Here is a 10,900-nt window from a genome sequence, read left to right as displayed (position 1 = left end):
TAATTCATTATCAATTCAATTATTATTAAAATGTCATTAAAGATATATATTACGTATAACAATCTATCAAAATGTATGTCATCTTCACTGTAAAAATGCTGGCTTCCACACAAGTCCTTCATGTTGTCCCAACAGAAATTAATAATTTTTACAAATTTGAGTGGATTGAACATAAAACAAATAAGTTGTTTAAAAAAAAAACTCCAGAATTGTTGATTCGGCTCAATTTACATTAGTAGTTTGAACAAACAGCAAAAATATTTTGTTTGAGTATTTGATCGCATCCAGAAATATTTATTGAGCAGCTAATTAGCATTTGTTTTCTTCATCAAGACTAAAATAATGTTTTGACATGAATAAAAGTGCAGTTATTGATCAAATATACACTGTTAATGATGTTATTGTTTTTTTTTTTTTTACTGTACTTTACTGTAGGGCAGGTATACAGTATGTTACTGTATTTTAAAGCTGCATTGTGAAAACGGTGGGGGAGCTGTTGACCTCGACTGAGGATGTTGTCGGGCGGTGGAAGAAATACTTTGAGGATCTCCTTAACCTCACTGAAAGTCTTTCATTAAGGAAGCAGATACTGGGGATGCAGGGGTGGACTCGCCCATCACCCACACTGAGGTCACTGAGGTAGTTTGCAAGCTCCACAGTGGTAAAGCAGCAGGGATGGATGAGATTCACCCTGTGTATCTTAGGTCTCTGGATGTTGTATGGCTGTCTTGGCTGACACGTCTCTACAGTATCGCATGGAGGTTGGGGACAGTAGCTCTGGACTGGACAACTGGGGTGGTGGTACCCATTTTTAAGAAGGAGGACCGGAAGGTGTGCTCCAACTATAGGGGGATCACACTACTCAGCCTCCCTGGGAAAGTCTATGTCAGGGTACTGGAGAGGAGGATCCGGCCGATGGTTGAACCTGGGATCGAGGAGGAACAATGTGGTTTTCGTCCAGGTCGTGGTACACTCGACCTGCTCTATACCCTCACCAGGGTGCTCGAGGTTTCATGGGAGTATTCCCAACCAGTCCACATGTGTTTTGTGGACTTGGAGAAGGCATTCGACCGTGTCCCTCATGGCATTTTGTGGTAGGTGCTCTGGGAGTATGGCGTCAGAGGTGCTCTGTTAAGGGCTGTCTCATCCCTGTATGAAAAGAGTAGGAGTTTGGTTCGCATTGCTGGCAACAAGTCAAACTTGTTTCCGATGTATGTTGGACTCCGGCTGGGCTGCCCCTTGTCACCAATTCTGTTCATTTGAATGGACAGAATTCAAAGCACAGCCTTGGGCTGGAGGGGGTCTGGTTCGGGGACCACAGGATCTCATCTCTGTTATAAGCAGATGATGTTGTTCTGTTGGCTTCATCAAACCTGGATCTTTAGCATGCACTTGGGCAGTTTGCTGCCGAGTGTGACATGGCTGGGATGAGAATCAGCACCTCTAAGTCCAAGGCCATGGTGCTCCACCGGAAAAAGGTGGTTTGCCAACTCCAGGTTGGAGGAAAGTCCTTACCCCAGGTGAAGGAGTTCAAGTATCTTGGGTTTTTGTTCACGAGTGAGGGAAGGATGGAACGTGAGATTGACAGACAGATTGGTGCGATTTATCGGTCAATCTACATTCCCACTCTCACCTATGGTCATGAGCTTTGGGTCATGTTCGAAAGGATAAGATCTTGGATACAAGCGGCCAAAATGAGTTTCCTTCGCAGGGTGGCAGGGCGCACCCATACAGATAGAGTGAGGAGCTCTGTCACCCGGGAGGAATTCGGAGTAGAGCCGCTGCTCCTCCACATCAGAGTCAGTGGAGGTGGCTCGGGCATCTGTTTCGAATGCCTCCTGGATGCCTACCCAGGGAGGTCTTCGAGGCATGTCCTACCGGGAGGAGGCCTCGGGGAAGACCCTGGACACGCTAGAGGGACTATGTCTCTCGGCTGGCCTGGGAACGCCTCGAGAGCTCCGGTTTCCCTCCACAAGTCTCTAGACATGTGGTACAGGTGAATTGGGTAAGCTAAATTTTCCGTAGTGTATGTGTGTAAATGGGGGGGTGTATTGGTGTTTCCCAGTGATGGGTTGCAGCTGGAAGGGCATCCGCTGCGTAAAACATATGCTGGATAAGTTGGCGGTTTATTCCACTGTTTTGTTTTGTTTTTAATAAAAAAACTTTTTTTTTTTAATAAAGGGACGAAGCCGAAAAGAAAATGAACGAATGATTTACAGTAAGTTACTGTAGATTCTACAGGAAATTGTTAACAGTTCATGCACCTTTTGGAGATCTAAATTAGAGAACCATTTCTCTCATAAATGGGTCTCTAATAGTTAATTGTAAATTGATTTACTATGAAATGAAACCTATCGTTTTTTTGGTTTTGTTTAGTTTTTTTTTTGGCTAATTTTGATCTCACTGTTAGTCTTTTTCAAAGAAAAAAAAGAATGGTAGGGTATATTGATTTATTACCAAAGAGATGTTTTCTGATATTTTCATGATTGAAACTGCTGCAAAAACTGACGCCCTCTAGAATTAATAAGTTAGTGTTTAGTCGATTAGCAAACCTAAAAAAATCACCTTTGGTACAAAAGAAAAGCTGTGTCGGCTATTAAAATTATAACCTGTTACAATGGAATTAAGGTTAGCATTGTGCTGACCCTCACATTTCCTTGAAATTACATTGCGGTGACTTTTTCCTCCATTTGGTGAACGATTACGTTCTCATACGCGTTAGGACCGTCACCGCTCCTGAAAAACAAATGTAAACACCATCTTTAATAGTAAGACCAACATATGTTCACTATAATCGTTAACATTAATATTTTAAGCTTGAAATACTTTGGAAATGAGTGTTTAGCTTCAAAACATTGTATTGCATTTAACATCTTTCCTCAGATCAAATAGGATTTAAGTCCTATTAAACACTGTGGAAAGTGATTAGTTGACTTTTTAAAGAAGTGAGTAAGCCTGTTGCTTTTAAAGTGGTTAGTTGACTTTAACAAAAAAGGGGGAAATCTGTTGCCTTTAAATTATTACGTAAATCTACTATGTTCATAATTGTAAAAAAATTGTCAATTTAACGGTTCCAAGTTATAACCGGTTTACTTGACCTTGCTTAAAAAAATAGGAGGGCAAACCCGTTACTTTTAAAGCGATTAATTGACTTAAAAAAATGAGTTAACCTATTGCTTTTACTCATTTTAAGTAAAGTCAATTAATCCATTTAAAAGTAATTGGTTTACAATTCTTTTTAAAAAGTGGTTGACTACGTTTTTTATTTTAAAAGTGAGTAAACTGCTTACTTTTAAAGTGATTCAGTGATTTTACTTTAAAAAGTGAGTAAATCCATTCATTGACTTTGCGTTGAGTCTGTTGCTTTTAAAGCGATTATTTGACTTACCTTTTTTATTATCACTTTTTTTGTAAGTAAACCCATTGCTTTAAAGCGATTGGTTGACTTTACTGAAATGAGTAAACTTGTTGCTATTAAAGCGATTAGTTGACTTTTTTGTGTGAGCAAACTTATTGCTTTTAAAGAAATTATTTGACTTTACTGAAGTGAACTTGTTGCTTTTAAAACAATTATTTGACTTTTTTGTAAGCCAACCAATTGCTTTTAAAGCGATTATTTGACTTTATTGGTAACACTTTCAAATATTTGTACATTAGTTAATGTGGACTAATGTATTTACTAACATGAAGTAACTATTAGTAATACATTTATTACGGTAAGTATTTGCTTGTTAATGTTAATGTTATTTAAGTTAAATAACGTTAGCTTATGTTAACTCACGGTGCATTAACTAATGTTAACAAGCACAATTTTGGATTTTAATAATGCATTAATGTTGAACTGTGACTAATAAATGCTTCATACTTATTGTTAGTAAATGCATGAACATTATCTAATGTACTTTTATTCTAAAGTGTGCTTTTACTTTTTTTAAATGCTTTTGAAGTGATTAGTTGAATTTTACTTTTTTAAAATTAGTAGACTCCTTGCTTTTAGAGCGAATAGTTGACTTTACAAAATGAGTTAACCCATTGCTTTTGAAGTTATCAGTTGACTTTTTAAAAATAAGTAAACTTTTAAAGAGGTTAGTTGATGTTATTTTGTTAGTGAGTAAACATGTTGCTTTTGAACCGATTAATTGACTTTAAAAAGAGAGTAAACTCGTTGCTTTTAAAGCTATTAGTTGACTACTTAAAGTTGGTAAACCTGTTGCTTTTGAACCGATTGGTTGACTTTACTTTAAAGAGTAAACCAATCGCTTTTAAAGGAACTAGTTGACGTTACATTTAAACAAAAGAGTAAACCCCTTTGCTTTTAAAGCCTTAGTTCACTTTACTTTAAAGAAGTGAGTAAATCTGTTTAAGTACAATTATTAGGTAAATGATCTATTTGCATAATTTATAAAAAATTTTGTCAATTTAACAGGTCCAAGCTGCAACGGTTTACTCACTTTTTAAAGCAAAGTCAACTTGTCACTTTTAAGGCAATGGATTTACTCACATTTTTAAACAAAAGTAACTAATCACATTTTACATTGCAATTTTCCATGAACTCAATCAGTGAAATTGTGTCTATTTAAAGTATTGGATCAATCTGAGCTTTATAACGGTTGTATAATAGAGGTTTTATTTACCTGACTGCGTCAAGACTGGTTTCATAGATTGATGATCCATTAGTCATGGCGTATGCATTCTGTACGACTGCTTCTGGTTGGCTTTAGTCAACAAAGATGGATTAAAATAGTGTTACTACAAATATATTTGGAAAAATAGGGGATTTGTGTTAACAATCTTAAAAGATATATAAACAAAAAGCAATAAAAAAATCTAACATTAAACATAAAATGCAGTACATGTGTGAGTTTGTAGATATAGAGGGTTCATTGGTTTTAATAGAATACAAAAACTGGCAGAAGAGACCAAGAGGAATCATTAAAGTTTCCATTAGAACTTTCTATATAATACAGATAACTTCAGTCAATACTCTAGTAGCTTCTGTTACACTTGCATTTACTCACTAGTACTTATTCAATCGATATGATTACTTATTTAGGATGTTTTATTCTACTTGTAATTTATTCGTGACTGTTCTGACTAGTCATAACATTAAAAACAAGTAAAAACAAAAGCAGTTGCAGCTAGTATGAAAACTATTTTTCATTACAAACGAAACAGGTGTTTAATAAAAACAGCATTTATGTTTAATGAAAAAGGTCCTATTAGAAGTATTGGTATTTATGAACAACGTCATATTATCTAACATTAAAGTATCTGAGGAATAAATACTAGTATATAATAATAAACATAAAATAGTATATATTTAATAGGTATGATTATCTAGTAAGTACAAGTATCTAATGATTAACTTCTATCTAATGCACTAGTATCTAAAAGTTCTTGTGAGCTACTTATTGAATAACTGTACTGTGTAGTAGACAGGAAAACATACTAATATCAACACTAAATAGTTGATTTCTTAATGACAGATCTCAATAGAATGCAATAGCAACCATAGTTACTTGTCCCTAATGAAATGTTGTAGCATTGAATGAATATGTAAAACGTACTAATAGATAAGGAATTGGACTAGAACTAAGGAATAGGCATAGTTATAAGAACTTAGTTAATAGTGAGAATTACTAAAGTGTTACCAAAAGCTATAGTAGCTACCCACGTGAAAAAATACTGTGGTAATTGATAGTTCATCCTGTAGTGTTTTTGATATATGTATATAGTAAACCGTAATAGCCTATTAATGTGTACATTTACAACATTAATGAATGCTCCAGCATACTGTAGTATTAACAACAGTGAACTGATCAACTGTAATAAATACTATAATATACTGTAGTATTCACTGCAGTAAACTGTGGCATATTGTAGTATAATATATTTGTAGAAAACTACAGTGGGACATCTGTTTACTATTAGCCATGCAATTACCACAATATCAAGTGCTTTACTGTAGTATAGTTTAAAAACTCTAGTATTTTTTTTTCAAGCAGGTATGAATTCAAATGAAAAAATGAAAAAATATTATCTAATAAATAAACAAGTGTATCATATAAATGGATACGTTTTTATTAAACATGCTTCAAATTTGAGGGTGAGTAAATGATTGCTTTAGTAGGGCCTTAAAAAGATATTACCTTGGATTGTTACACCAGGCTTTGTTTACAAGGAAGGAGATGAAGACGAGAAAGAGGAACACGGCGACCGCGATGATTCCCGTCAGCCAGTTGGGCAAAGCTCTCCCTGCAGTCTCTAAAAGAAACACCATAAAAACTAATGAATTCTGACGCTTTTGATGATTTGTAGCCCTATGGGATGCTTTTAACTAACTTTCTAGACATCCCTCCTAAAAAAAAAAGGCTACAGTACCTGCTTGAGCCGCAACAAGTCCCAATGTGAGGAGAAACCAGTGAAACGCAGTGACTGGTTTTCCCATGTTTGATTCCTCTTTAAATGCGAAAATCAGTGCTCGAATCTGAAAACCTGTATCCAAGTGTTCTTTCACCAGGAAACGTCACTGGATGAAAAAAGACATCACCCAGTGGTCCAAACAGGTCGAGTCAATCATTTACCCGCTTCATGATATGAACCATCCCGTATGAATAACAGAGATGAGCAGATTGCATCTAAAGTAGGTTTAATCTAATTGTGATTTTTAGATATGAACTGCATATAAAGTCATGCTGTCAGGCTCCTAAAGCGACGATGGAGCTGTTAATCCAGTGAGGGAACGTTTAATCCCGCCGTACGAAAGGTGAAGACGTTTAGATTTCCGTGATAACTGTTTGTCTGGTTAGCATTCCCTGGTTTTCAATTAGTAATAGATCATCCCCAGGAAGTTTGACACATTGAACCGAACTGTACCGCATTGATTCTGTGAAAGTTACAGTTTAGCTAAGGACAACTTTCGCCACTTTTGACCGCAATAATTCTCAATGATTTAGCAGTCGTTGTAATTAATTCATAGTAGCCTAAACGCTTGTCGGCTAATAACCGCATTTCTAAGGTAAATATTCCTTTTTAGGTCTATATTATGTAGGCTAGGTCCATCGCAGACAAGACCCAAACCGGTAAATCTGCTATTTAAAGAGTGTTTGGCCTGGAAATCTGTTGTGTTCACCGATCTTATAAACGTCTTTAGAAGGTTTTTTGTTTTTGTTGTTGTTGTTATTGATTAAACACTCTAGTTTTCCAGATGTGAACTCAAACATCAAATAGACATCTCTGACTGCGACGTATACAGGGGTTCTTGCAGCGTGAGAAGAACCATTATCAACACCAAGGTAATGGGTTTGATTCCCATAAAATTTAAAGGAATGTTCTAAAGCAGGGGTGTCCAAACTCGGTCCTTGAAGGCCAGTGTCCTAGAGAGTTTAGCTCCAACCCTTAAACACTCCTGAACTAGCTAATCAAGCTCCTTCTAGACATACTAGAAACTTTCTGGCAGGTGTGTTAAAGCAAGTTGGGGCTAAACTCAGCAGGACACACCTCAGGACCGAGTTTGGACATCCCTGTTCTAAAGGCTATTTCTTGATTATGTTAAAACAAAATAACCAGATTCCTTAAACATTCATTTATCATTTATTTTCCTTCGGCTTAGTCCCTTTATTCATCAGAGGTCACCACAGCGAAATGAACCGCCAACTTATCCAGCATATGTTTCTTACACAGTGGATGCCCTTCCAGCTGCAACCCAGTTAGGAACAATGTCCTTGACCTTCATCATTGTGTACATTTTTTTGTCACTTTGTTTGACTTCTGCAGTGCCTTCTCTGTTACAAAGCCATTGCACTGTGCACAATGTATCATCTATTTTAATATGCATATTGGAGTCAAGAAAATTCCAAAGGTATGTGTGAGGTTTGACTGATTTATCACAAAGGCGATTAATTAGTGGCCGTTAAAGGATTAGTTCAGAAAATAATGAAAATTTGGGTTACACTTTATTTATGGTACAATCCACGCTATTTAACAAACTTAACTAAGACTAATTAACTGCTTATTCATAGTCAGGCAGTGAATTGTGTATTTTGATTAGTGATCATTAGAACAAGGTCATATTTTATAAACAAACAATTCATATCTTGATAATAGGCATGTAATAAGCCAATAGTTAATAGTGTGAATTGTCACTTAAACTAAAGGTAAATAAATTTCTGTTATTAATCAATGAAGCATAAGATTGCACATAGTAAACCTCACCCTGATCTGGCGTAGGAGACATAGATGAACAAAGTCGTATTTACAGTTTTTCTTGGAGCTTTATATGAGTCAAACGCTGTTTTAGCAAAAAAAACTATTTGCAAAAAAAGTTACTAAAGATTTATTTGTGTCCAGTGTTTGTGCTGCTTTTCTCCGTAATTTAGAAATCATTAAATGCATCTGTACGAACTCGCAAGATATGAGCTATGTTTTGATCTCCTAATGTGTTATAAATGTGTTGGTACACCGCTTTTCTGAATTTTTTGTGTTTACAAATTATAAATGCAAAATCGTTTATTTTATGTGAAGCTGCTTTTTTTATGTGAAGCTGCTTTGACACAATCTACATTGTAAAAGCGCCATACAAATAAAGGTGAATTGAATTTTTGCTGCTCCATCAGTTGCACAGTGGCAGTTTGTAACTATTTCACATTTTAGCAAATTAGAGGCTAATTGTTATGAACTTCTTTGTGTATTTTCATACTGCTCACACAAATTGTAAACATTATGGTGGGATCTTTACTTAACATGACTTAATTATGCACTTTGTACACAAATAATTACAAATATATATGAATTACCCACCAATTTGCCAAATATTAAATAGAAAAAAATATACCCATGAAATGACATGTGAGAATGTAAAAATCTCTTAGCATAGCACACTTAAAAAAAAAAATTATATAAGTGTTTAAATTAAAATGAACCATTGTTGTAATATTGCTGCTAAACTAAAAAATTAATTCACGGGTACTAATATTAATCCACTTTTGCACCTGCGATTTACATGTTTTGTTCTAGCTAATTATAAGTGGACTATTACAAATACAGATTAATGCTGTCTACAATGTTTTGTGCTTGTCCGCTTTCAACAGCTTCCTGTTTACACCTGATATTGAAGATGTGTTTTCAGTTGTCCAGCACAGGTGAGTGGGCTTTACAAACCACCTGCAGAAACAGTCTTCTCTCTTTCTCTTAAAAAAACTCCCACTCCTTAATCCAGCATTTAGTTCTCTAAACACTAACAGTTCCTTTGTATAATTAGCACTCCTTGTGTGCATTGCCTCTTCTTGATGAATTACTGAATGCCTAATCAATTGTGAGTTATTTTAGACAAAAGCAGTGACTAAATGTAAATTTAGAGCTTGTATTACAGTCTGTGTGAACCGAAAGTTACTAAAAACTTTATTTCAGTATGTTAATGTTCTTTAAACTGAAGCAAGTAGTCAGACTTTGACTAAAAATTAACTAAAAAATGTTAGTTCAAGTGTTTCTTCAGTTAAAAAATGTGTACTAGCAAAATAAACATTGTACATTTTTATTTCACACAGACTTTAAGATGCACTTTTATTAATCCGATCATAAGTGGATGACCCTGAATTCAAGCATGAACAAGTCTAAAATGTTTTTAAACAAAACAAAAAATAATAATGTGTTTTTACACAAGTTGGAGCCAGAGCCTAAATATTCTATGAAAGGTTAACAATTACACAGCGCTCTTAACCAGCCTTCCACAACAAGTAGATAAGTAACTTGTATATTGAGACTTGAGTCCATTTCACACTGTCTTTACTCTTATTAAAGCAATACTTATAAAAAAAATGATAACATAAAACAAAAAAAATGTCAAATACAATCAAAAATATTGCTGTTTGTTCAAACTACTTATTTAAAATGAGCTGAAACAACATAATTCTTGAGCGTTTTTGGGGAACGACTTAAATGTTTTATGTTCAATCCACTTAAAATTGTACAAACCATTAAGTTAACTTAATCCATTTGCGTTGGGACAACATGAAGGAATTGTATGGAACCCAGCATTTTTTACAGTGTACAGTAAAATAAAATAGCTTTTTGTTCAAACTACTTCTGTAAAATGAGCTAAAACAACACAATTCATTAGGTTTTTTGGGAACAACTTAATTGTTTTGTTCAATCCACTTAAATTTATAAAAAGTAATGTTAACTTAATTTCTTCATGTTGTCTGAACACAAATCGATTGTGTGGAACCCAACATTTTTTACAGTATATACTCCTCTACAACTTGTTTCAAACCTATTTTAGTTTAATTCTTTTGTTGAACACAAAAGAAAATCATTTGAAGAATGTTGCAAACCAGTAACCATCAACCTCCATAGTGTTTATTGTCAGCTATGGATGTCAGTGGCTCCCAGTTTCCAACATTCTCCAAAATCACCTGTGAAAATCTCAATGTTTTCAAACCACTTCAGTGCAAACAAATGAGTTATTTTTGGGTGAAGTATCCCTTTAATCCTCAAGTGCACATGAGCGAGGTGAAAAGAGACAGAGCAATTGATTAACCTCCCCAAAAGAGGCGTATTTTGGACGAAGACCATGATCCGCCCCTCTGGACTCCTGGGACACATGAGCGTCCCACAGCCCAGAGGAAATTAGCAGCTCTTTATAACTAGTAAAATGCTCTGTTAAAGCGTTAACACCTCACAGAGAGTCCCAAGAGAGCCGCTTCTGCTGATGGTTTGGTAAGATAGTCATGAGAGTCCCCGATGGAGACTCTTTCCATCATCCCATCCAGCCTCTGAGAACCAGACCTTCGGGACGTTCACTCGTCCCTGAAGGAGGGGCGTCTTAATTGAATACTCTTGTCTAGTTATCTCAGGGTAATGAAGGGCTTTATCGGTCGGTTAAGCATGTCTTTTTGTTGTG

The 10,900-nt window shown here is 35.4% G+C and overlaps 1 protein-coding gene across 1 annotated transcript; it reads right to left on the bottom strand.

Annotated features, from left to right (window-relative positions):
* Window positions 1-219: 219 nt before the first annotated feature.
* Window positions 220-6,761, bottom strand: pdzk1ip1 (PDZK1 interacting protein 1). Its single transcript, XM_056447935.1, has 4 exons — window positions 6,382-6,761; window positions 6,150-6,264; window positions 4,635-4,715; window positions 220-2,736 (listed from the first exon to the last, which is right to left on the bottom strand). The coding sequence occupies exons 1-4, from the start codon at window positions 6,446-6,448 to the stop codon at window positions 2,664-2,666; spliced, it is 336 nt and encodes a 111-aa protein (XP_056303910.1). The 5' UTR covers window positions 6,449-6,761; the 3' UTR covers window positions 220-2,663.
* Window positions 6,762-10,900: the final 4,139 nt, after the last annotated feature.

This window comes from Danio aesculapii, chromosome 22 (assembly GCF_903798145.1).
Source record: "Danio aesculapii chromosome 22, fDanAes4.1, whole genome shotgun sequence".
NCBI classification, from domain to species: domain Eukaryota; kingdom Metazoa; phylum Chordata; class Actinopteri; order Cypriniformes; family Danionidae; genus Danio; species Danio aesculapii.
This window is presented reverse-complemented; position numbering and strand designations above follow the sequence as displayed.